We start from the raw sequence: 27554 nt of genomic DNA, 5'->3' as shown, positions 1-27554 counted from the left end.
AATGCTTGAATAGAAGATTTGAGGTTCAAAAATCGTTCAATCCCTATCTAGATAAAAAACCAATTGGTAACTTGTTTTGATAATAAAAAACTATCATCAGGAGACACTATAGGTTGAAACCCTCTTAAAAAAAAACTAATGAAAATAAAAGAACTCAATCTTTTGAGTATTATATCTATAACATTTATTAAAATAAATATTATATTGTTTCAATTTGTCAAAATATTATGAAAAAATTGCTTTATTTTACAATATTTAAAAATATATATATAATCTATTTCAACAATCATCTAAATGATAAGTCATAAAAGAATATCGAGTTTAACTTATTAAGGAAATATATATAATCAAAAGATTTAATTGTGAAATAAAACTTAGGTAGCTACTAAGAATGTCAACACAAAAATAATTAGAAATAACTAATTTAGAGAAAAATATTTTTTAAAAATTGAAATGAAACTAACTCATGCCATTCTCAAAGTTTATAATTTTCTACACAATAATTTTACACAAAATAAGAGATACATTTATGGAAATAAGCATAAATAATTAAATAAGTGATTTTAAGTATGATTATTTTTTAGTACATGAAAAGACCCAAACATTCTTAAGAATTCCTATACTCCTAGATTGAACATTTAAAAAAACCTATAAAGTTTAACTTTATAAAATCATTAAATAAGTAATTTTAAGTACATGAAAAGCCCAAATATTTTTAAGAATCCATTTGGATTGAACATGTTATAAACAACCTATACCTATATAGAGTTTTAACCTTAAAAATTTCCATAGGTCGGTTGAACCATAGTTGTTATTATTATTATTATCTTTTAAAAAATATTATTATTGTAATAATAATTGCACTAACAAAAACATCAACAATACACACAGATTGAGTGAGAAAAAAAGGGGTCACAAAGTCCCCTTTTTTTCCTCACTATATATTAGTCCATTTATCATCAGTCCGAAACACGATCTCACTGTGAAACAAAAACAAAAGACACATTAATTGAAAAAGCCAGAAATTCCCTTCTGGGAAAACAAAACTACTTTGATTGAAAAAGCTTTTTCAAGGTTTTACCAGAAGAGATTTATTACCAAACAACACGTTCCACTCTCATTGGATCCCCTCATTTCCACTTCTATCCTATTAGTTTTAGCTTCGATCACTGTTTTTTTCTCAGAAAAACAGAACCCCAGAAAGAAAAGGAGTTTATTTTATACTAAATCTTAACACTTTGTGATTGGCTTGTGAGATCTTCCACTTCTGCTTGTTCCTCTTCATGCCATTTGTAAGAGATCTCTGTTTTTTTTTTTTCTTTTGTTAATTAGACTTGGATCTATTGCTTACTAGTACGATAAAGTTTTTCTTTTTAAGTAGTTAATCTTTTGGCTGCTTTGGGTGGTGACTGAACTGAACTCTAGTACTTGGAATTCAGCTGTGTGGATGGAGGGTTTTGCTTTGTTTATTGGGGGATCTCAATTGGTGAAAAGAGTTTTAAGATTGAAAAGTTGGAAAATTTTCTCTTAGCACCCAAATGTTTTTTTTTTATAAATATTTTATTTAAAGTATGGATTTTTATTTTTCATTGCTTGACCCTGGAGCAAAAATGTTTTTCTTTTTTTGGGTTGAAGTAGATCTAAAGCTAGATTTTTAATTCATACATGTATGTGATTCTGGAATACTTGCTTTACCTTGATATTTATGAATTGTGGGACGTGGTATATGTAATTCCCTGCGATTTTGAGTGGTTTTAAGGTTTATTGCACTTTAAAGTGACAATTGACTCATTAAATTGACAGTTTATTTATAATTTTTTATACATTGGTGCTGAACTCACTAGTTCTGGTTTCATGGTTTCCTGTAGTGCTTTGGTTTGTAATTAGTGTTCAGTGGAGGACACCCAATGCTGATTTTGTGTTTCCCTGATTTGGGTTTTTGTTATTTCTTTAATATGTGATGGTAAAAGCCTAAAAAGTAAAAGGAAGATATATTTTTTTAACTGTGGAAGACACTCACTGATACACATATTTACTTCCATGCTTGTGTGCATGTGTCTGGTTTTGCTGTTCTGAATTAGTATTCAGCTTGGTGAGGCTCTTCATTTTCCATAGTACTAAAAAGAATGTGGGCACTTTTTCCAGGTGCATGATGGCAACAAAAACAAATTCAGCCGATGGTAGGACTAGGAGCTCTATACAGATTTTTATTGTAGTTGGCTTGTGCTGTTTTTTCTATATACTGGGTGCATGGCAGAGAAGCGGTTTTGGGAAGGGAGATAGTATTGCTATGCAAATCACTAAAGGTGAGACAGAGTGCAATATAGTCTCGAATTTAAATTTTGAGTCACATCATGGTGGCGAAGTTGTGGCAGTTGATGAATCTGAATCAAAACCCAAAGCTTTTAAACCATGTAATCCTCGTTACACTGATTACACACCCTGCCAAGATCAGAAGCGTGCGATGACTTTCCCAAGGGAAAATATGATTTATCGAGAGAGACATTGTCCTCCTGAGGGAGAGAAGTTACATTGCCTAATCCCAGCACCCAAGGGATATGTTACTCCGTTCCCCTGGCCAAAGAGTCGTGACTATGTACCCTATGCAAATGCACCATATAAGAGCTTGACAGTTGAGAAGGCTGTTCAGAACTGGATTCAATACGAGGGAAATGTATTCAGGTTCCCTGGTGGAGGAACACAGTTTCCTCAAGGTGCTGATAAATATATTGATCAGCTTGCTTCAGTAATACCGATTAAAAATGGGATGGTTAGAACTGCACTTGATACTGGTTGCGGGGTATGTTAAGTTCTCAAAATTCTCACTTATTTTGTTACCTGTTCAATCCCTTTATCTGTTTTCTGGGAGGCTGATCAACTTATTTGTTTATCTGTGATTTTAAGATTCTAACAATAGGTTGTTTTGCTCAGGTTGCCAGTTGGGGGGCATACCTTATGAGTAGAAATGTTCTAGCCATGTCATTTGCACCAAGAGACTCACATGAAGCACAGGTTCAGTTTGCTCTTGAAAGGGGTGTACCTGCTGTTATAGGTGTCCTGGGTACTGTAAAGTTACCATATCCATCTAGGGCCTTTGACATGGCTCACTGTTCTCGTTGCTTAATCCAATGGGGGTCAAATGGTGAGAATTATATATTGTAATTGTTAATTTGTGCTTGTAGCAATGAGATTTTATTAGAAAGGACTTGCAATTTTGCCATTTAGTCTTCCTTTGCCCCCTGTATCCTGCCCAATATAGAATCTCCACATTGTACTAAAGTTGTGATGGCAGCAGTCCTTGAAATTGTGTCTTTTATTGTTCTCTTTGTAGATGGAATGTATCTGATGGAAGTTGACCGAGTTCTTAGACCTGGTGGTTACTGGGTTCTTTCGGGTCCTCCAATCAATTGGAGGAATAACTACAAAGCATGGCAACGTCCCAAGGAGGAACTTCAGGAGGAGCAAAGAAAGATAGAAGAGATTGCTAAGCTTCTTTGCTGGGAGAAGAAGTCCGAGAAGGGTGAAATTGCCATTTGGAGAAAGAGAGTAAATGCTGATTCATGTCGTGGCAGAAAGGCTACATTTTGCAACTCAGTTGAAGCGGATGATGTCTGGTATGCATGCAATTAAGGAACATAGTGTTGCAATTTATCTAACTTATACCAATATTCCTTTTATTTCTTTGAAAACTTTTGGTCGTAACCCAGGTTTGCTATCAAGTATCAACCAGACTAAAGGCCTTGGGATTATTAATCTACCAATATTATTATGATTTCTGAAAGAAGTGGCTGAACAATATTAACATTAAACTTTTGCTTCAATGGGCTTCAGGCTTGGTCATTATGAAATTCAACAGAATCTTAAACCTGAGCCATGCTAATGTTGTTGACACACTCACTTGGCCATTCTGTTATTAAGTTTTCTTTTAATTTGATGGTTTTTAGGTATAAGAAAATGGAGGCATGCGTAACTCCATATCCTGATGCTGGAAGTTCAGATGAAGTTGCTGGTGGTGAACTGAAGGCATTTCCAGAAAGGCTTTATTCAGTCCCTCCTAGAGTTGCTAGTGGATCTATTCCTGGAGTTTCTGTTGAGACATACCAGGAGGACAACAGTAACTGGAAGAAGCATGTGAAGGCTTATAAGAAAGTCAATAAAATTATAGACTCAGGAAGGTATCGCAACATTATGGATATGAATGCTGGTCTGGGAGGTTTTGCCGCAGCACTTGAATCTTCCAAATTGTGGGTCATGAATGTTGTGCCCACTATAGCTGAAAAAAATACACTGGGAGTCATATATGAGCGAGGATTGATTGGCATCTATCATGACTGGTACAACTTTCTCAATTTTCTGGTGCTGTTTAATTATCTTAGCTGAAAAGAATCGTTTTAGTGTACTTATTTTGGGTTTTTTTGGAAAAGGCCTTTGCTTCTTATTCAAATATCCTATGCATTTGTTCTAAAGTAGATAGCTTTGAATACTCACCATAAAATGTTTGGTTGCTGGTGGAGGTTTATTTTTGCAACATGTTTATTATGGCTCATCTTGTGTAGGGTTCTAGTAATTACAATGTGCCTAATGTTGCAGAGTTGGCTTACTACTTTTAATATCTTTGCTGGTTCAGGTGTGAAGGTTTCTCCACATACCCAAGGACATACGATCTCATTCATGCACATGGCGTTTTCAGTTTGTACAAGGACAAGTATGTTACTTAAATATTTGTGCACCCAAATCCCTGAATTCAAGTTTTCTGCCCACTCTTAAGTGTGTAGTTCCAGCCTTCATTATGTATGAAGGATGTTATACACTTGCTAATTTATAGTTAGTATGGAGAAGCTTATTCTTATTCTCCAGATAAGGTCATGGGTAAACAATTATATTTTCCCTTATGTGACATAAAATATTTGGCTTTGGACGTGTTACTGAGCCATAAGTGGGACAATTCAAGCTTAGTATGGTTGAAGTTGGACTGTGCTTAGTAACGTCTTGAACTAGATCAGCCTGTACGATTTGCCTAAACCCTTCTCCACCCCCCGGGGTTTTTCCCCTTTTCTTTCCTCTTCCATGCCTCCACACACACACACACACACGCACACCCCAAAAGAAAAAGAAAAAAACCAAAAACAAAAAACAAAAAAACAAAAAAGAAGAAGAAGAGCATGTTGGAACTTGATGCTCTTATTGTAATCTATAATTATCAGAATATATCTGTTGAGTTTACTCAATTATTCTTCACAACTCAATAGTCAAGTGGCTTCATGTAGCTTGTCTAGCAATTCTTATGTAGTGCCTTCTTTTGGCAAGACGTCTAGTGGAATTATGTTGCTTTAACTGCATAAGCAATGCTTCAACAATTTCATGAGCTTGTATGTAATCAATTTGGGCTTTTTGAGCATTCAAAGCTTAAAATGTGGCCTTCCCTTGGATACTTGTCTGAGAAAATGTTGTCTGACCTTGGATGTTCAATTGGTGAGTTCTTATTCAAGTCTTTTTGTGGGATGAAACTCAGTTGCTCCCTTGCAGCTTTGTTCTTAGAGCAGCCCTTGTAATTTTCCCTGTTTGTAAGAGTCTCTTGTTTGAGCAGAAGTGGGGTAACTCCCTAGCAACTTTGTGCTTAGTGCACCCTATATAGAGTACTTCCAATTTGTTGCTTTAGGGGCTCTATGTAAATGCATTATGGCTGAACATTTACATCTAAAACCAATCTTTGATTTAAAAAAAAAAAAACCATTAAAAGAATCCAATTATGATGATGCATAATTATCCTGCTTGGTTTTAGGCACCTTACAAACTTTGTAGATGAGTTTTAACTTTCCTCTTGGATGAGTCTGAGTCATACTTAACTATTCACTTCAGATTCAGATTCAGATTCAGATTCAGTTGATTGTTCCCTGCACTTCTATAACTTGTATTTGATGATTATATGAATGCAGATGTGATGCAGAGGATATTCTCGTGGAGATGGACAGGATTTTGCGACCTGAAGGAGCAGTCATATTCCGTGACGAAGTTGATGTGCTAATCAAGGTGAAGAAGATAGTCAGCGGGATGAGGTGGGATACTAAAATGGTGGACCATGAGGATGGTCCCCTTGTTCCTGAGAAAATATTGGTTGCTGTGAAGCAATATTGGGTTGCAGGTGGAAACTCCACATCTACACATTGAGTTCTGAAGAGGAAAATGTTGAGAACCATGACATGGGTTAGGCTGGCAATTCCCTTTGTTAGACTAGTCCTCACAAAAATTTGTTTATTTTACAATGAGCACTTCCACTGCATGAGTACTTAAGCATAGGGAAAGGGCTACTCCTGTTCAACTAACCTTTACTTGGCCCAATGTATTTTTTTTTTGGTAGTAATTTATAAACAGAGAAGCTACAAAGCTATGCTTGTAAGGTTTATGCCTTTATGGCATTATTAATTTTTTGGCATCCATTACACATTTGACCATAAAGTTTAAAGTTATTTTTACTTTGGTTACCTTGCTTTAAGATATTTTTCGGGTGTACCAAGCTCGATTCCATTTTTTAAAGTAGTATTTCTTTTTCTTTTTCCGTGACCAATTTGGCCGTCGAGAGAACTGATGTAGTTTTGTTGGCACTTAACTCATGAAGATGGACGAAATCAAACTTGATGAACCAATATAAAATATCTCAAACTTGAAAGATTAAAATGAAAACAAACCCAAAATTTAATAGTCAAAAGTGTAATTTAGTTCCCTCCCCCCCTCCCTTCTGGCCAGAAGATTTGATAGTTATTTATTTCCTGCCAAAATCAAGTTATTTGGGTGTATTCTTCTGGCTGAGAAAGCCTGTGTTTTGTTCAAGTTGTAGAATTTCCTAGCCTAACTTCAAGATTTACCATTACTATTTCTCTTTGCACGTGTTTTAGAATCAAGGCAACAAAATGGTATGCTGAGTTGCTAACTTGTTTCCTATCAAAGTAGAGGCACAGAAATGAAAGACGTGTGAGAAAAGATCAGAGAAAGATTAATTAGAGGAAGAAGGTATAATCTAGTATCTTCATTCTGTTGACAAATTTATGTGTAGAACCTATCATTGTGCAAATTTAAATTGAACAAGACTGTTTAAGAGTTCATGTTTTGCCATGAAGTGAATGCATGAGAAGATATGGGAGGCGGAGGCTAGACTATAAATGTCGAAGCCAATATAATTACTGCTATATATATATGAACAAAACTTAGATACAGTAACTTAGATGCTGTTCCTTAAGTTCTCATCTTAAGATTCAGCCATGTGGTTACTTAACTAAAAAGTATACTTCCATCCCATAAGAAAAAATCCACATAGCAGAATCTTAAAAGGGAAACCTAAAGAACAGCACCTTAGTATTGTACCTAAGTCTTGCTCTATATATATTGGGTATATACGTGTAAGAGTCTTGCTTACATGAAGAAAAAATAGAGACCATAAGGAATTACTATAACATAATTGAAGTCAAATTTAAGCTTAAGCTTTTGGATTGGTGTCTTTATATCCTATATTAAGATATTAATTGAGCCTCAATAGTCAACAATTTATAAAGAGCGTAATAATAATCGGTGTGAGGTGACAAAATGCATGGCCTTACTTGGGAAAAGAAAATAGAAAGATGAAAACTGAGGAGGTGTTTGATTTAAGCGTCACTCATAATTCAGTTCCCATAACTCAAATCATATTATTCAAACTCAATTCTCATAACTCATATTTCTAACTCTACTTTTTCACTCACTTTAGAAAATATTTGTTTGGTTTCTATCTTGGTTGCACATCTCATGTCTAAAGTTCTAATAATGCATAAAGTGGTGGGGCCCACTTAAAGAAGAGAAGCTGCCTGAAAAGGGAAAAAAAAAAAGAAAGAGTAAATAGCTAGCTCCCAATGGTTACACACTACAATAGTTTGATTTGACAATACACTCACGCAAGCCCCACTATAATTGAGTTATTTACAATAATGTCACTGAAACATTTAACTCAAAATTTGGAAACATCTAAATTTTGTTTTCAATTTCCATAACTCTAACTCAAAATTCAATTTTGAGTTTTGAGTTATGGAAACTCAACTCAAAAATCAATCCAAACAACTTGGTTTTTAGTGGTGTCCACTGTTTTCATCAATCCAAAGATTTTTTTTTTTTTTGGTATTATAATAATAAAGTAATTTGTTCAATTGAGCTAGGCATTTCAGGTAACCACGGGCCTCTCTACGGCTAGCCCATCATCCACCATGGACAAGAGCAGAAGCTAATCCCCAATCCGTAATGCCAGTTTGAGCCCAAGCCCCATGGCTCAAACTCTTTGTTTGGATCAGGGGCCAGATAACCAAGCCCAACAATCCCTGCCTGCTGAGGTAACCAATGTTGCATAGGATTTTTGATTGTCTATGAGTTACTTGAAAATTTTGCTTTTTCTTTCCCTCTTTTATTTCATTAGCTGCCTTACATTGTGAATTTTGTCGTACTAAATGAATGCTTTGGACTTATATAGTCGACAGGAAGGGTGAGTCAATGCCATTGTTGTTTATGGACTTGGTTTATGGTAGGGTGGGTTTTGTGTGGACAACATCTCTCTAAAATACACAAATTAAGAAGCTTGTAGATCTATGGTACACAAATATGATTGGATGTGATAGTTTGTGGCTTGGAAATTCAAGCATGGATGGTTGGATACAATGTACGGGTGAAATATTCTCAGCCTCTTATTTCTTTATTTCCCAAGATGACCAAGATACAAATACTACAGTATTGGTAATTTGGCATCTCTTGCTAAACCAGCACGGTATTAAATAAAGGGTAAATATTAGTTACAGTTTTGGGTATTATACGTTAGATTCTCCAATCAATCAATCAATATATATATAAAAGCAGAGACCTCATGCGAGAGAGCACGAGGTTCTGCCAAGTGGCGCTTTCTATAACTCTTTTATTTAATCCATCCATCTTTTTTCTTTTCTTTTCTTTTTTTTTTTTTTTTTTTTTTTTTTTTTTTTTTTGGTTTCAAGTTTTTACACCTCATCTGTTATTACTCCTCACTCCTCTAATGTTTAAACTTTCAAGTATACCATTAATTCAGCCCTGCGTCTAAACCTTCATTTGCCTACCCCTTGCACTTATCCAAGTTACATTTTAGGCTTTACCATACTTCCAGCCCTGAGTCTTAACAAAAATCTCAACAATTTCTATAATTTTTTCATCTCTCTTGCCTCTCCTCTTCACTCTACAACATCACCACCATATCTTCATCACCATCGCCAAACAAATCTACAATTTCACCATCATCCCTTGAGCCAAACTGAAAAAATTTCACAGCAGAAACTGAAAACCCAAAACCCACCATTTAGCCAAATTGAAATCCTAAACCACCTACCACCGCCACTAGACAGCCCAAATCTCCACCATTGTCACCCACGCCACGTTGTCGCCGGTCTACAAAGGATCCAATCATATCCAATGGCTCTCTCTCCACAGTTTGCACATTTTTGCCAAAATCACAAATGTATCATCAGAATTGGAGTATTCCTTTGAGGTCAATTTTATTTTACCCCGTTGTTTCCTTTGGGATGTTATTTTTAATGTTTTCAACTAGAATGAACTTTTCTTTTTTAATTAATAATAATTTATAATTTTAAGGCATGCAAAATTAATGAAGTTTTCTATGTATGATGAAGGATTGAAGATTTGAAAGCTTTAAGGGATCATTCAAATTTATATGTTGTAATTACTTTTTAACCATTATGGTTTGTGACTTTCAAATTACTGCATATTGCAAATGGTTATGTTGATATTAGCTTGTAATACTTACAAAAAATAATAGAGTGTTTTCAAATCTAAACTTGGCAAATTTGGCAGTAACTGCACTCACTAGAATTTTAGTTTTAATTTTGAACTTTAATAGGATTTGGTTAAACATTGACGTTGAAATAGGAGTGTTTTTTTTATATTTTAAATTTATTTTTTATTTCTCATTATTTCAATTCAATAATTATAACAGATATATGTATGCAATTTATAATTGTTGCTTTTTATGATAAACTCATTATTAATAAAGTTCTATAATAATTATGCTATAATACATATACAACATTCTTCAATCATCTTATATAAAACATTATAACATTATCCATGCATCGCATGGGTAATTTACTAATTAAATTTAATCACACAGTTTCATTGACCAATATAATAAAAAATGTCTTATCTTTTCTAAAGTCACCCATGTGACATATTTACGAGATTAAGTTTAACTGAAAAATCTAAGTTTTGCCTACTAATAAAACACATTACAAATTTATTTGCCGTCTTTTCATTTTTGCTATAAGGATTATTCACATTTCACGCATCACTTTCTAGACAGATCAACATTGATAAGGGACATATGAATGAGGATCATATGAATAGAACAAAGGTACCAGAATTTCAAAAAGTTTTGCTTGTGTGACTAAACCATATCAAATATACTACTCAAAATATATTATTGGGACCATTACACCAATCATATATTGCGGTTGTACCTGACTTAATAAAGCATCTTCAATTAAAGGGATAGGAATGTTTTGCTTGTGTAAATAACCGTTTCAAATTACCAACTCAAAATCAATTATTGGGGGTGTAAGAAAATGCTTGAAAGTGTTTGTGTAGAAATGAAGAATTAAATCCACATGTGGACCACCCACTCCATTATTTCCTCTCTTGTTTAAATAGCAGACTTAGTAGCGTGATATGGTAATCCAATCAAGTTATTTATCTTGTCAATATCCGTACTCATTGTCAAGTTATCCCCACTTGAAAAGCAACATGTCAAAGATAGTTCCATTTTCAAGAGATCCATATTTTTTAGCATAAAATTATCATATCAATATAGGCTGGGTTGATCTAAGGATTATCATCAGATAATGTTAAATAAACTCTAGAAAATTTTCATGTTGTGTGAAAATTTACCAATTTGTTAACATTGGTAGGCCTCAAAGCATATGGCCCTACATTATTAACATTTTGCATGCTGCACATGCCTACTTAAAGAACTAGTTGTCAATAAGCAAAGCAGCCATGAGCCTAGAAATTGATTCAGACCCTCTTGTTCTATCCAAGTTTTCTCCATCCATCTGATTTCAGGTTTGGATTTCATCAAAGCTCAGGTTAAGTTTCTTTCGGCTAGTTATATCATAGGGACCTCAGGTTTCTCCAAATCTTTTTAAGTATTTTTTGTCTGCAGAGAAGTTGTTCCTCTAGATTCTCCTGAGATTAATTTTCTTTTCTGTTCCTAGCGTAGGGTCTTTTTCATATTTTTTTTGTAGTTTTGTGCTTCTTGTCCAATTTGTTCCAACCCCATTGAGAAAAGAACTCCTCTTTAGTCATTTTCTCTTCTTTTTGGTTTTGTCCTGCACAAGTTCTCTTTTAGACTAAAAGAACAGCCATCCCATGTCTATGATTACTTTAACTACAGCTTGCAATCCCAGCCTCTCACAAACTTTGCCCTTTGGAAGCAACAACAATAACAATCTCCGGGATGCCTCATTTTCTTCGTATCTGAACGGCTCAGAAGAAATCTTTATTCGAAAACTTGCTGAGTCAAGCGGAGACCTCATGCCTGTCATTACCACTGAAGAGCAACAAACTCAAATGGGAACAAAAAAGGAAGATGAAGAAGAAATTGGAGTATTTGGTGCTGAGAAGTATTTCAATGGAGTAATGGATGATGATAGTGCATCAACTGCTAGCATGAGTAGTGCAAGGAAGTACCAACACAAGAAAGAAGAAGGAGTTGAGGTAGGCACTGGGAAGTACAAAGTTCAGCCTCGAACTCCAAGTGTTCATTCTGAATCAAGTTGGAATAGCCAAAGTGCATTATTGCAGGTTGGTTTAAAAAACCCTTCAAGGACTAAGGCAGAGAAGGTACGCGGAAAAAGAATTCTTGCTATTCTTTGCAAATGCTCTGATAAAGACGCTGTTGAAATTAGAGAACAAGTTGGTGAAATCAGTTTCAACAAAAGTGCTACCCCTAGTGTAGTCCAAGGCAAGGCAAATAAAAGAGAGCCTAGGAAAACCGAATTAGAACTTGTTGATGCAGTTCAAGTACATACTCCTCGCCTGGACAACAAGGTTGAGGAGGAGATGCACTCCCATGGATTGGATGAGTTGGGAATTGGGTTGAACAGAGAAAACTGTTTTACTTTCCCAACTTTAAATTCTGGTGTGGGAACTATGCCTATTAAATGTCAGATTCAAGAAGAGCTAGAGAAAATACCACGAAAGTCCCTAGAAGTGTTTGGCTCGCCTGTATTGGAAAGGAGAAACAAGTCTTTAAGCCTTGAGAGGAGGCTAACAATGTTGTCTTGGGATGCTGCTCCAAGAGTGGAGGATCATGAATTTTCTGTGCCATCTGGTGGAAACTACAATGATACTGAGAGTGATGCAAGTTCAGACTTGTTTGAGATAGAGAGCCTCACAGGCAAAGCCAACCCTTTTCTTGCAAGGCAAGCATCAGATGCCACTTCTGGCTGTGTCACCCCAACAACTTGTTATGCACCAAGTGAGGCAAGTATAGAGTGGAGTGTAGTCACCGCTAGTGCTGCAGATGTCTCAGTAATGTCAGATTGTGAAGAGCTAAGGCCGACAAAAATGACAAGTTGTCCAACAAAAACTGTTTCTTCAGCAATTATTGATGCCAAAACTAAGACTAACAAAGAGATACAGAAGCGGCGTTCAGGCATTTTGTTGGGTTGTAAGAGTCACAAAGCTGTGAGAGTTGCAGGAGATGCCTACAAAACAATTGAGAAGGCAAATGTTTACCCACAAATGCAACGCAGCTTGGATTCCTTCACTCCAGTGACAAGGTTTCAAGCTGAGACCAAGCTAACAGGTTTCAATTCCAGTGTTGCCATTGCCACACGCACACGCTCACACTCACTCCCTCGGCCACAGTCACCTCATGCTACAAATGTTTTGCACATTTAGTAATCTACATTTTCTTTGTAGAAGTATGCTTCAGTTCTATAATCTGTATTGAGTATGATGTAAGGTTTATCTCACAATTTTTCTTTTTTAGTGAATCCGACAAGGTGCTCTATGATTAAGGCCACCTCAAAAAGCCATATATACCTACATTCCTCTGTTTCATTATCTTTCTGTATGTGTAACTTTTTCTTTTCTTTTCTACTAATTTTCTTGAGCCACAAGCATGAGTATTAGAAAATGCATTATTTGGATGTATTATGTATCTTTGTGTGTTGCAAATGTCTTTGTGTGTTTAGAGGTTTCTTTCTTTGTCCACGCATGCATAGTTGGTTTTGAAGTGCTTCCTCTTTGCAGGCATGTTAACAAGGCTACAAAGCTTGCTTTTTGTTTGGGGCTTTGTGGATATAAACTTGAGAATTATAACATCTAACTGACTTAGAAGGTGCAACTAACCTGAAATTAAATAGTTAATCTGTCAAACATTTTGGGCATATTTTCTGTGCTGGACCACCTGCAGGAAACACGGGAGAACTCTACGAACTCTACAATTTCCTTTGAATTGTCGGCTGAATACCTTTGCATTTAATCTCCATTAAAGTCTTGGACCCCCTCCATAGAAAACACCTGTTAGATACAAGATAAACAAAATAGTAATAAGAAAATTGACTTTCTCCATTATCTTATATATATCTTAAGTAGAGAACAGGGATTCAAACAGTAGAAGTCTTTGTTAGGAATACTAGGAAGTACCAATTGACCTAAAGGTCATTGAAATGGAGAGGATCCTTTTTTAAGACTAAGGGTAATAACATAATAAATTTCCGAGTTTGACAGTAATTTAATCCTAAAGTTCAACCACAACAATTTACACCCTATTGTTTCAAAATCATTACAATCTCAATCCTTTGTGATCCTTTGTTAATCGAACATAATGATTAAGCTATACTTGAAACCTATTTAGGAACTAAAAACTTTTTCACATGAACATCAAGAGGTATTTTAATTTCAACCATAAAACCATGACATCTTCATTAAAATGATATATTTGTTAGGTTTTTTTTTTTTTTTGGCATGAATAAGTTGTTTTGAAAGCCTTTAGGTGCCAAAATACAACTTGCGAATCACAGAGTTATTCCAAGCCATTACTATTACTTAATAATAATCATTAAGGATTCAATGATAACAATTTTGAAACTATAGAGTGAAAATCGACTCAATTAAAACCTCTAAGTAGTTTTATTTGAAAGTAAGATCAAACTCTCAGGTTTATCATGTAATCATCATCCCTTAAATTTCTCTCATCCTTCACAATACCAAAATTGCACACAAAATAATTGCAGAGAATTCTAATCTAGTTTTATTTCAGGAAAACTCTGCAAATCACAACAAAACTGCACATTATCCTAATTTTCTGTACTATTCTGCACCATCATATCACTAATCACATAGTAATTGCTTCATCCCTGACTCAACTTCAACTTGTATAAATGAAGGCTATGGTGAAGGAGAATTGTCAATCCAGCTGTTGATGATGAAATTTCAATCTTCAATCAAGGAATGTCGATAATAGACCAAAAAAATTATAATTAGCAAAGGAATGTCCAATAAAATGGCATGGCCAACTTGCTACAATATGAAGAAATGGAGACTGCTCCTATCAATTCCATAACCGCCTAATAAATAAGGTGGTCCATGATCAATCCTAGTCCACATATTAGCACAGTACCTTGTCTCAGAATCTGATGGAGCTACTGATGCAATGCTTTTACTATCTTTTAATGTTAGGCCACAACCTAGTTTTATCTGAATTAAGAAATCCATCCAACGATTTTAACCAACACCAAAAATTATTCTAACTGAAATGATCAAATCAATAAGAAAATAATTCAATGACACACAAAACACCAAAACGTACGAGAAAAACATTTTTTAAGAGAAGCATCATGGGACCAACCCTAAAAAAAAATTGAACAATAAGAATATCAGGTACAATAATCCTCCAATTCTTATTTCTTGGTAGACAAGAACTTCAATACTTGGTAATCTTTTTTGACAAGGAAACCCAAAGGTAACCAAGTTAATTTTTCTTTTTTGTCAAGAAAACCCAATTAGCTAACCAAATTACCACAGAAATTTGAGCCAATTTCCCAGCATTTAAAGCAGCTTCACCACTCCTAAAACCAAGTGAAAATGGTAGCTCAAAAGGGTTCTAGGCTTGTGGCAAAAAGCATCATCTTCTTTAAATGTGTCCATTTCAGTCCTTATCGAGTGGATGCTACTCTTTTAGAATTTCTAATGCTAACAAAGAAATTGAAGAACCATTAGCACTTATTAGCAGATAATGGCTGAGAAAGCGGCCATGTGCTTGATGGGGTCCAATAGTAATACCAAAAGGCCAAAGTAGATGTGCCATTAATTATATAAAATTGATACATTAAAAAACTAAAATGCAAAAGAAAATCAAATGACACTGAACTTATAGCTGTGGATATAAAATGGATACCTTAAAAAACTAAAATACAAAAGAAAATCAAATGACACAGAACTTATAGCGAGGAAAACACTGGTGTGAAAACTCTCTTATACAACCATTAGAGACTTTACCAGTTGAGCTAGCTGGAACCCACGAATGGACAATCTAATAATGTCTTTTTTATGTATCTATCTGCATTATGATATGGTTGATAAGGTTTGTTCATAATCCATGGACAGCTGGATAAGATGACATTTAATGTTATCTAAATAGGTCACTAGCAACATAATTGGAGTAAGATGAGCCATCCAAGTTTTGTATAAACTACAAGTCAAATACGTGCAACCCTATTCATTTTCTAATTTCAAAACCATCATGAGTCAAGAAATTAAGACGGTATGTTGGTTCTAATTAAAATATGAATAGGACATTCTTATTGTTGTTGTTTGGTTTGGTTTGGTTTCCATATCATCATGAGCAAAGAAATTTATATGGTATGTTGGTTCTAATAATTATATGATTATGACTGGATGGTCCTGGTTTTGTTTTTAGTAAAAAGTTCTATTTTGTTTAAATAAATAAACATCCGCAACATAAGTGCATTTTAAGTGGGATAAGCTTTAATTACAATTCCTTAGTTGTTGTAAATTAGGTTCCTAATTGAAATCAACCACATGATTTGACTGACAATGCAACAAAAACAGTATTATTCATGAGGTTAATTGGCAATAAGCACACGGTTAAATTCAATTGGAGAACATAAAATACAACACCTAAGAAATTTGTAATTACATATGATAGCATCAATTATTAGAGCATTCTCAACAAAGTTTTTAAAAATTTTAATATTTAACATCTCAAGAAGCCACTTTATCAATTTTAACAACTCATTTTACAATCACTCAACATCAAAAGTTCTATTTTTTTACCATCTTGTTTAAAACAATATAAACTACTCATTAAAATAATAAAAAACAACCACACAAACCACCTTTTCCACCACAAGCATTAAAATAATTTTTTTTTTTTTTAAGATTGTAGCTGCACAAGCATTAAAATAATAATTTTTTTTTAAGATTGGAGCTACAGATTGTAGCTCATTGTAGCTCAGATTGTATTTTTTTTTTTTTAAGTTTAGCATGTTTGTTGTAACTTACTTTTTGGTGCTCTTTACAAATTTGATGTTAAAATTTAACATTTATATCATTTAGCATTCTTAATGAGAATGCTCTTATCTACCTTCTGCGTGAATAGGTCAACGGCCAAGAAAGAGTTTGGATTGTGCAAGCATGCAAGCCTCTCAAGCTCTGACCGAAGCCCAAACATCCAGCCAATCCATTGCCATTTGGAACCAATATAGAATAAAACCTCTAATACAATGCGAATTTTATCTGGGTACACAACTTCTCAAAATCACATATAAGTTTTAAAAACTTATATTAACAAAAAGAAATAGAAGTATAGGGCACAGCGATATATGTATATACAAATCACGTAAACAGTGTGACTCTTCAAGGGGAAAAATAATACAGGTACAAACAATGAATGCTTATCACTCAACAATCAGTCCTCCTTGTAGCCATTAGTAGGCTGTGCTTCAAAGCCCCCACCCGCTCTTCTCTCTAACGTGTAAGGCATATAGGTTCCAAGAATTCTATCCCACATAACGAAGAATGGCTGTGAGAAGTTGTACTTGCTGCCATACAGCTGATGGTGGACATCATGATAAGCAGTATTGTTTTTGAAAAAGACGTGGAAGAGATTTCCGGGAAGCCATAGCCCGCAGTGGTCATCTACTGTTTTGATGGTAGCAAAGGAGAAGAAGAAGATGGAGGCTCGAGGAGACATACCCGAGAGAAGAAAAGATAAGGCTCCACCAACTGTGTCAAGGAGAAGCCCCTCAATGGGGTGATTGTACAGAGCCCCAAATGAATAGGGTACAACAAGACGGTGATGTAGAGCATGGATATGCTTGTACAAGAACTTGTTGTGATGCATGTATCTGTGCATAAAGTATTGCCAAGTATCCAAGACCAACATAGCAGTGATGAATTGTCTAGCTAAAGCGATTAAGGATGATGGTGGAACCGTAGCATCACTGCCATCATTTCCCGTCACCTACATAATACCATGACTACATTACAAATTGATAATAGAGGGTAAGCATAGGAAATTATGGCAGCATGAAATGATGGAAAATGTATGGATTTACTATCCGAATGATCGTCAATATCAAAGGGAAACAGTGACAGGAAATATAGGAAAGAAAAAAATGACTACAGAGCTCATGTTATGACAGAAAAAGAGACTTGGTGAGAAAACAACTGACTGCCAGTTAACATAAAGATAAATACCATACAAGTAACAGTCTCCACATGATCATACCTTCACCAATCAGATAACCAAGGTTTCCATAAAATTGTCCACATATCAGATACATCAATTAAAAATTTCATTCAACCCAACTCTTCTTAACCAAAGCTACATCCTAATCAACTAAAACATATAGCACATTAATTTATAACCTTTTTTCACAATTAGTTTGCCCCTGTAATTTATTTATATAAATTTTTTTTGTAAGTTACCTTGCCCCAATTACTTCAGGCTAAAAATACTTTTCCTTGCCATTTCAAGCAATTCATGCAATGTTGTTTTGATGGAAAATATTTTCCAACATTTTCTAATGGTGCAACCATAAATCTTGGTTAATAGAAGCCTTTCCATAACCCAAAAAAGGCTTAAATGTTTTACGATGCGGAGGAATGTGGAACATTTTCCACATTATACAGCTTCCCTTCTCAATAGAATAGAACAGGGGGGAAAAACTCTAAAGTCTCAATAATAAGCTTCTCTCTTTCTCACACATTACATGCAATATTAAAGATTTTCCATGTGGGCCAAACAGCAGAAAGACTTTTTACTTTTTAGGATCATTTTCAAGGTTGCAACCTAACACAGTTAAACAAGCCATTTCCCTATTGTTTTCAGGTAAAAACATTTTCCCGGACCCCAGGAAATTAGTGTATGTTTAAACACACACAGTGTCAATCAGAATTTTTTTTTTTTTGATAATCTTCAATCAGTATATAATTAGTCATAATATATTACATAATAGTTGCATACAAGTGATGCAAAACTAATTAATCATCTAGTGGCCGTACACACATTTGTCATAAGGTTAGTGTAACACCAGGACACCAAAAGAGTGGCAATTTGTCCCTAAGCAGACCATCCATCTTATATTATGAGATGTAGAAAATTTTGATCCCTAACTAGACATAACTAGCTCAAGTGTGCTCCTTTATGACCTTATGTTAATCAATAGTAAGTCACAAACCATTTCTTTATTTGTACCTGGATACAACCAGTTACCCACAATGCCTCATAGAGAGCTTGCCCTATATCATGTCAATATAAAAGTAACAAAACTAAACTGTCCGGTAAGAATATTTCTAAAGCTATAAACACTTTGAAGTGCTTTCAGGAATTCCAAATGACATGATTCTGGGACCACCTGACAGGATAGGTTCAAAATAGAAGCGCATGGAGGTGCAAGGCCATAGTGAGGATGGCTTATACTTATATATTGCTTCCTGACCCAAGGAAACCATGTTTAACATATGAATCCGAATTTGGTAAGGATGGGGTGTAAAACTCATGTAATTATCTGTGGTAGAGTGTATCCAATAAGAGATTGTCACATTAGTTTTTTACTTCAAACTCAATACACCCTACCACACATAATAACATCTCAATAAACTTAAAATTAAGTTGGATTTTCAAATGAATATTAAAATTGATTGAGTATGGTTGTACCTATTCTATAATATGTATATGATGATGTGACATGTTGGGATTGGAGGGGTAGGTTTTACACCACATCCTTATAAAATTTAATCTCTTAACATATTAAGTTACAACATCCCCTATTCACAGCTGAAAAAGTTCCAGAATTATATAAAGCCCTAGAGTATAATTAATCAAGTCATCCCATAAGGGAAAAATTCATACAATTTCAGAATTTTTCTTCAAAAGTGAACAGAAAAATGTATTACAACACAATAAGTAGAGAGGAAGAAAAGGAAAAGATAAAGAATAAGCCAGCACCAAAACAATCTATGGTTAAAGGTTATAGTCAAGAAAGACATCAAAAGACACTAGAAAATCCAATAATTGAAAGCTATTATTATAACCAGCAAAATCATTGTTATAAGAATAAGCCAGTATTAGTGTATTACACCGCCTAATCAAATATGGTAATCAACGATTATGCATATGAATGTCGTAAATTAAACATCCTGGTCAGCAACAAGAATGATGATATTACTTACCATAGCACAGCCATCAATAACAATAACAAAACAATCAATAGAAACCCAACAAAAAAAGAAAAAGAAAAAAGGAGTGTCCTATCAACATGTGACCAATTTTCTCATACAAAATCAGCAACTTAACATAAATTGTCAAACATTTCTATTAAAAAGCAGACACTAAACAATTTTTTTTAAAACAAATCCTAAATTACAAAGTCAATAACCCAATTGAATGTTTCATCTAAAAACAACCCAATGAATCAATATTTTTGTCCTAATAGACCCAAAAATCAATTAAAAGTAACCAAAAAAAAACACAAATTTTCAAAAAAAAAAAGTTACCTTGAACAATATGATTGCAACAATAGCCTGAATGGTTTGTTGAAGAAGGACTCCTTTGACCACAGTAGCCTTTGAAACCAAGTTCTTCTCGTCCTCATCTTTCTTAGAGTGCAACCGATAATTCTCAAAGCACCCCAAAAAAACATAAATCCCAGAATACAACCAATAAACCAAGATTGGGACAAAAGTTCCCAACAAATCATCTGAAATCTCAAAACCCATTTTGGAAAACAATGAAAAGAGTTAGAATTTGACGGAAAGATGGTAAATTTGCATGAGAATTTAAAAACCCTAAACAAAAAATCAAACCCTAACTCTCTCTCTCTCTCTCTCTAATGGGAAAGTGGGGACCTTTGACCTTTTCACACAATGCTAGGCAGGCTTTGTTTATATATAATAGAGAAAATTGAATGTGTTTGAATGAATGATATTTTTGATTTTTTAATTATCCCACAAATTAATTTTGAATTTTTTTTTTTTTTTTACTATAAAATTATGGGTTGGTAATGAAATTGAATTATTTTTTTTTTGGTAAAGAAGAAAAATCGGAGAGATCATAGATGAGAGAGAGAGAGAGAGACCCAGAAAATTCAAACTTTGTTGTTGGTTTAGAATATTGCGAGGGTTTTTATTCAGTGTATTCAGTTTCATATTAGACTGTGTGACATTTGCACGTGGCGTGTTGTGATTGGATTATATTGGAGAAATAGCGAGTTTAGGTTGTAGGGGATCGAATCAATTGTTGTTGAGTTTGTGTGTGTGTGTTTCTCTCCGCGTTTTGTCGTGGACTTTGCAAACGACGCCGGTTTTGACTGACTGTCTTTGGGTTCCAATAAAGTTGTGGGCGGGACCGTGTCCGCGTGTGCATGTCGTTTTTCCGACACATGGTTTTTAACCTGCGGCTTGAACCTTATATTGACAACAAGGAAGACCAATGCCACCATGGTTTTGGTTAGTAATGTTTTGGCAACAATGTTTTAGTAATATTGTTTGTATTTTTTTAAAATACATTTGAGTGAAAAAATATATAAAAATACGTATAATATTATTTAAAAATTAAAAATATATTGTTAAACTATTATATTAAATGAGGCTAAATTCTAAGTAATACATTGTTATGAATCATTATTATTAGTGGGTTCAAATTAAAATTGACAATAATTTATAAAGAAAAAATTATGGGTGTATTTAAAAGTGACAAACACGGCATGAAATAGGTGTGAAAATTAGTATATGTTCTTTAGAATAACTTGTCTTGATGTCTTCTAGAGTTTTCTGATGGTATCAAAAGGTGAAGTTTTTTACTATAATTAATAATTGTCTTATTATAGAGTTTTTGATGGTTTCGAAAGGTGGAGGTTTTTAAATCTTACTCATCTATTTAAAATAGTTAATTGAAATTTATCTATATCGTCACATTTTGAAAAGTGGACTAACAAATTTTTAACACCGATTAAATTATTAATAATATAATAAATTCTAATTTAATCATTTTAAAATTGATGTAGTCACTTTAAAAACTTTTAAAGTAAACTATATATTTGGTCTTTATTTTTTACATCATATTTTAATTTGGTTCCTTACTTTTAATTGTGTCAATTTAGTCTCTTCCCTTATCTCTTGGATAAAAATTGCTAACATGTCAAACAATCATAATAAAAAACTAGTTTATTGAAACATCAATGGAAACTAATTTTTTATTTCGGTTATTAACCACGTCAGCAATTTTCATTCAAATTATAACAACAGAGACTAAATTGACACGGTATTAAAAGGTTATGAATCAAATAATTTTTATAAAGGATTCTAATCTTTTGGGTAATGTACAATAGATTTTTCAATCAAATTCAATTGTGTAGTTATATTAGCCAATAAATTATATAGTTAATTTTAATTAAGGAACTTGAGGCAAAGTGCCTAAGAAATCTTACATAAGCTTTGTCCAACTTTAGTTTCTTTACAATTTGGAAGAGGGACAAGTGATAATTGGTATAACATTGGTTTTAAATCCAAGTTACTGATAAAAGCGTCTCCATGACTATTAAGGTACTTTATAGGTGTGTGCTACCATTACTCTTTTCACACAGTATTGGGTTCCAAATAATATTTTCACCAATATTATCAATCTAAAATAACAATCACACACAAAAATACAAATATTTACGTAGAAGAAAAACCACAGGACTAACTCCAAATCGATTCATTATTATCAAATTAATTACAATAATTCTCAAGTTTATGTATAACTTGAGATCCACCAAATATAATAACAAATTCTCTTGTGTATGTCTTATGGCCTCTCACACACGCTCTCTTTGTGTTTCACAACTAAAAAAAAAAATTTCTTGTTTTTCTTTACTCTCATACACACTAACTATTTATCTCGAAGGCGGCAACACTTTGCTCTCTCCTCTCTAGCTCTCTCTCCCTATACGGCACCTCTTCCTTTGGCATATTAGCTCTCCTTGGCTATCTCTCTCTATGCGGTATCCACTATAATTCTCCTTGATTCATGTGCTTGTTGTCTCTCTCCTTGTATTACCTCCCAAGCAAAAATCTCTTCTTCTTTTTTTCTTAGTTTCATGCTCTATTTTTCCTCTCCCATAGAGAGGACTCTGGGCCAAAGTCATTAATTCTTTGTAGCATTGTCTATTTATAAGACTATTTTCCTATTCCCTTGCCTCTTGGACAAGGAATACATTATTTCTTTAACAATGAATAATCTTTCTTTCCACACGAAGGAAACTCAAATTAATTTTTCATTCTTCAACTAGGAAATCTAATTAACTTTCCAATAATTTGAAATTTGAGGTAATTTCCCAACATATAGATCCATCAGTAACATTTGACATCAGTGGCGAAGCCACACACAAGGGTGGGGGGCCATGGCCCTCCCAATTTTTTTTTAAATTCTTTTATAGTATATATATATATATATATATATATATATATATATATATATATATATATATATTATTTACATTGTAAAAAATGTAGCTTGTAAAAATTGAAGTTTGGCCTCCCAAAAATTTGAATCATTTCAATAGTACTCTTAAAAAAGAGAGAAATTATATTTAAAGTCATATAAATTAAGAGTTTTAACAAATTAAACTATGTAGTTTCAAAAGCAACAAGTTTAATCTTGATATTTCAGAAAGTAACAAATTAAACTTCAACCTATTGTGTTTGAGATTTAATATAAGTTAAGGGTTTTATTACTTCTTGAAACCTAAGAATTTAATTTATTACTTTTGAAATTATAAAGTTTAAATTTATTAATTTTAAACTATAGGGCTAAATTTGTTGCACTATAAATATTATTTTTTAAAAAGACCAATTAGTCTAGATTTTTTTTTTTTAGAGAGTTTCAACATATTTTGTCTACTTCTAATGAGAATTCTTTATCATCAGACCAAGATGCCAAATCAATTTTTGTTATAGGCAGAAGTTGAACCCTAAATCTCTTATTCAATCATCAGACTATACTAGTTGAGCTAATTAGTCTAGTAGTTATAGAAACAAGATTTTTTTTTATTTTTTTTACTGTAAATTATGCTCTAGTATTTGTTAAAGTATTGCATTATTCTTGAACTCGGAGACTTTATTGGTTCCATTGAAATTTTGTTATTCACTTTGGTAGACAATTTAATAATTTATATTAAAAATTAAAATCTTCAAAATTTCATTATGGATATGCTAAAAGATGAATTTTATTATATGAAAGATCTCATTTAGCATATTTTTGATAGAAGATATTATGATTCAGCCAAAAAAAAAAAAAAAAAAAAGATAGAAGATATTATGTTATTTTTTTACTATATATTTTTTGTAAAGGTCTAATGTAAGAAGTACATGATCTTTATATACTCATTAAAATTTAGAAGATGATAAATTTTTTTAACAAATTAATGCATGTGTATATATATATATATATGTGTGTGTGTGTGGAGATTTGTCTTAACTAATATATTAGTATTACAACTTAACCCTCAAAACTAAATTTATAACTCCGCGCAAGTAGCATCACTTTTACGTGTATAAATTCAATGAAAATGAAAACATCACTCCATTGACCATTGTATTTCCATCGTAACAACTTCTAACCGTATCTTAAAATAATGATTAATAAACTGATTTGCAGCTTTGGTATTTGATCTTTTCTTTTTCTTTTTCTTTTCGGGAAGTTGGTCACTATTTAACAAGTGACAACAGTGATGTTCTATAATTTTTGTCTGCCTCGTCATTAACTCCATGTGGAACAAGATTATAGAATATGCAAAACGTAACAAAACTTATGGAAATGAAAACAATTTGTTACCCCTTTGTAATTATTATATCATTATAATCATACCAAACAGTTCTTAATAGAATGCTTAATTAACGTTGAAATAGTTAGACAATTAACGCATCATTTTGTGTAAACTGTAAAGTTGTTTTTCCCAATCATTTTGACCATGTTTCTAGGCTGCACATTGCCTTTTTGTTGTATAGTTGATACAAATTCCATGTATCTTCTTCTAGATGAGAATTCAATTGAGATCATGTAAAATATTTGCAGCATCAATGGGGCCAACTTATGGATTTCCTATCCTTGTCTTTTAGGAATTTCTCCATAGAGGAAGACCGTAAAGTCAATATGAAATTCATTGACCGAGTCCTTGGTTTAATAGTCAAATTTGGTGTCTGGACCAAGCTCATTTGACAAATCAGCATTACAGAGTCCGCTAGCTTGTCATCGTAACCAGTAATAGAGGTGGTGGACCCACCACCACACTTGTATCACTCACAATTCCTCGTAATGTAAGTTATGGCAAAAAATTGTGTAAAATTATGTAGTATTAACATTTTTCTTATCATAATGTAAGAGTAGAGAAAAGAAAAAAACTTTTAAAATCCCTAAAAATTACACTTTTTTATATAAAATAATTATTTTATAATTTTAGTTTAACAATACACTCTACCTCTCATATTTTATTTTACAATACATCATATTAAAATCATCTTTAAAAAAATTGTACTTTTTATAATGGGACTCATACTCAGCTCACCCAAAACGAAAACACACCCAACTCATGATTAAAAATACTTAGTATTCTAAAAAATAAATAAATAAATAAAAACTCATGATAAAAATAAAAAATAAAAAAAAAACTTAAAAAGAAGAAAAAAGAAGAAGAAAGAAATAGAACATGCAGTTTGTATTTATTTTTGCATCTTGCTCTAATTTAGCTCCCTAAATGTACTGTTTTGTGCATTTTTGTTAACAAGTGGGATCCATTTTCCAAATGGGAATGCTTTAGCATTTTTAAGTCAAACAAACACGAGGCTTTGATATTCTATTTTGGCAAAAATATCATTTTGATCTCTATTAGTACGTTTGGATTGAGAGGAAGGAAGTGAGAGTAGAGTAGAGTAAAGTAGATCTGACTCAAAATTAGCTTAAATTTAGTCAACTCTACTCTTTTTCCTCCACTCTCCCTCCTTCCCCCTCTCAATCCAAACAAGCCTTACATTTTAAGGCCATTGCCGATTTGGTTTTTTTTATTTTTTACTTTCAATCAATTTATAGTCAATTTTTGTTAGAGTCGTTGATAGGGATCAAAATGATGTCGGTATCAAAATGGTCTTTTCAGGTACTATTTTCTAATGGAGTTGAGAGAACTCAATAGTAAATATAGGGTCAAGGCCAACCAATACCATTGAGACTACAAACGTTATGTAAGAAAATCAACATCTTACAGACACTAAAGTCAGGATGGCCGAGTGGTCTAAGGCGCCAGACTCAAGTTCTGGTCCTCTAACGAGGGCGTGGGTTCAAATCCCACTTCTGACAAAACAGAAAACCTTTTTATCATTTTTTGCTTTCTGTTTTTTTATTTTATGTTTCTATTTCCATATTTGGAGAACATGGTCAGTGAAAATTTCATAGTGTTAGTTAAAATTCCCGAAGATCACAGTTTCTATAAATAATTCAGTCATCTTTAAATGTTAAAATTCTAACTCTTACATGTTAGCTATAAATTTTTTTTTGTTTTTGTTTTTGTTTTTATAGATAAATTGGAAATATCAATCATCACATTTCTTATATTCATAAAATGTATTATACTTCGTACAATTTGTGGCCCAACAATTGTTTGTATTTTGGTCCTTTACATTTCAAAGTTTTTATTTTAAATATTTATGTTTGATTTCATTTTATTATTGGTCCTATCGTCCATTTTTCTTAGTAATATGACCACTAAGTGCTCTTTATATTTAAAACTTCATGAAATACTAGCTCTAAAATGATCTTAAATGCAATAATTTCATTGGTCAACGACAATAGGATTCGTTCATTAGGTACTTGGAATATATGGTCTTTAATAATAAAACTAATGAAAATAGTAGAGGCAATAATTAGGAGAAGAATAAATATAGTATGCCTTCAGGAGCTAAATGAGTAGACAAATTGAAGATACATGATGTTTTAAAAAAGATAAAAGTATAAATGAGGTTGGGATAGTTGAAGATAAAAGTTTTATAAAAAAGTTGTCAAGGTCAGCAAATTAGGAATAGAATTATGTTAATAAAACTTGTTTTAAGATACAAGACAATTAACATACTTAGTACAAATAGGGTTAGAATTAGAAGTATCCATTGATCAAAATTTACATGAGGAAATGGATGAACTGATTCAAGGATTACTAAACAAGAAAAAGTTTTTTATTGGAGAAAACCTAAATGGTGATATTGGAAATGGTAATGGGAATTTTCAAAGAGTTCATGTGAGGGAGATGGAGTAAAGAGTGAATTAGTGGATGATATTTTTACTTTGCAACAACATATAATCTTATATTAGCAAATATTTGGTTCAAGAAGAGGGATCCACACGTAAAAGTGGGACAAAACTTAATCAAATAGATTTCATATTTTTTTCAAAAATTTGATAGTAAATATTGTAAAAATTATAAGGTGATATCAAGAGAGAGCATAATCGCTCAACATAGGTGATAAAACTAGATATTTGTATTAAAAGATGGAAAAGAATGGGCAATTAGACAAAAATACCCAAGACTTAGATGGTGAGGTTTGAAGGGAGAGAAACAAGACGTGTTTAAAGATAAAATGGTCGAAGAAGGCAAGTGATTTTTTTTTTTTTTTTTTTGTGAAAAAGAAGGCAAGTGAAATTTAGACAAAAATATTGATAAGATATTATATCAACATTTTATTTGGAGAATCCAAAGTATGTGGGTGACCAACCAAGGCAATGAAATAGGGAGAATCTAAAATGTCTAAAATATTCATTTATTTAACACTGTGAACAATAACCGTGAGAGTAAGGTGAGAAAGGAAATGAGAAAAAGAGAGTGAGGAGAGAAAAAAAAAAAAGAATAAAAAAATTATTTACACGGTAAACAGTAACCATGTATATATGCATAGTTACTATTCATTTACAAGACCATTGTATATATTTAGACATTTTAACAAAAACT

At 33.0% G+C, this 27554-nt stretch overlaps 3 protein-coding genes and 1 non-coding gene across 4 annotated transcripts; 3 read left to right on the top strand and 1 right to left on the bottom strand.

The window, feature by feature from the left end:
- The first annotated feature begins 943 nt into the window (after positions 1 to 943).
- LOC142627614 (putative methyltransferase PMT2) lies at positions 944 to 6482 on the top strand. Its single transcript, XM_075801487.1, has 7 exons — positions 944 to 1292; positions 2146 to 2800; positions 2932 to 3142; positions 3332 to 3614; positions 3945 to 4334; positions 4628 to 4705; positions 5937 to 6482. The coding sequence occupies exons 2-7, from the start codon at positions 2150 to 2152 to the stop codon at positions 6166 to 6168; spliced, it is 1845 nt and encodes a 614-aa protein (XP_075657602.1). The 5' UTR covers positions 944 to 1292; positions 2146 to 2149; the 3' UTR covers positions 6169 to 6482.
- A 4461-nt stretch (positions 6483 to 10943) lies between these two features.
- Positions 10944 to 13103, top strand: LOC142627332 (protein PHYTOCHROME KINASE SUBSTRATE 1). Its single transcript, XM_075801173.1, has one exon. The coding sequence runs from the start codon at positions 11419 to 11421 to the stop codon at positions 12952 to 12954; it is 1536 nt and encodes a 511-aa protein (XP_075657288.1). The 5' UTR covers positions 10944 to 11418; the 3' UTR covers positions 12955 to 13103.
- Positions 13104 to 16765: 3662 nt separating this feature from the next.
- Positions 16766 to 20665, bottom strand: LOC142628289 (sphinganine C4-monooxygenase 1). Its single transcript, XM_075802383.1, has 2 exons — positions 20083 to 20665; positions 16766 to 17545 (listed from the first exon to the last, which is right to left on the bottom strand). Exons 1-2 carry the CDS (start codon positions 20302 to 20304, stop codon positions 16991 to 16993), a joined length of 777 nt encoding a protein of 258 aa, XP_075658498.1. The 5' UTR covers positions 20305 to 20665; the 3' UTR covers positions 16766 to 16990.
- A 5166-nt stretch (positions 20666 to 25831) lies between these two features.
- On the top strand, positions 25832 to 25915 carry TRNAL-CAA (transfer RNA leucine (anticodon CAA)). Its single transcript has one exon. It is a non-coding gene; the product is annotated as a tRNA-Leu (tRNA).
- Positions 25916 to 27554: the final 1639 nt, after the last annotated feature.

Source organism: Castanea sativa, chromosome 3 (genome assembly GCF_040712315.1).
Source record: "Castanea sativa cultivar Marrone di Chiusa Pesio chromosome 3, ASM4071231v1".
In the NCBI taxonomy this organism is placed as follows: domain Eukaryota; kingdom Viridiplantae; phylum Streptophyta; class Magnoliopsida; order Fagales; family Fagaceae; genus Castanea; species Castanea sativa.
This window is presented reverse-complemented; position numbering and strand designations above follow the sequence as displayed.

What these genes read in the sequence shown, in the direction of transcription:
- LOC142628289 (XM_075802383.1), bottom strand. Translation starts at nt 20,304, where the DNA reads ATGGGTTTTGAGATTTCAGATGATTTGTTGGGAACTTTTGTCCCAATC. An exon ending in TTGCAATCATATTGTTCAAG is followed by an intron (nt 17,546 to 20,082) that starts GTAACTTTTTTT and finishes GGTATTATGTAG; the next exon opens with GTGACGGGAAATGATGGCAG.
- LOC142627332 (XM_075801173.1), top strand. Translation starts at nt 11,419, where the DNA reads ATGTCTATGATTACTTTAACTACAGCTTGCAATCCCAGCCTCTCACAA.
- LOC142627614 (XM_075801487.1), top strand. Translation starts at nt 2,150, where the DNA reads ATGATGGCAACAAAAACAAATTCAGCCGATGGTAGGACTAGGAGCTCT. An exon ending in AATCCAATGGGGGTCAAATG is followed by an intron (nt 3,143 to 3,331) that starts GTGAGAATTATA and finishes TTCTCTTTGTAG; the next exon opens with ATGGAATGTATCTGATGGAA. An exon ending in ATTGGCATCTATCATGACTG is followed by an intron (nt 4,335 to 4,627) that starts GTACAACTTTCT and finishes TTGCTGGTTCAG; the next exon opens with GTGTGAAGGTTTCTCCACAT.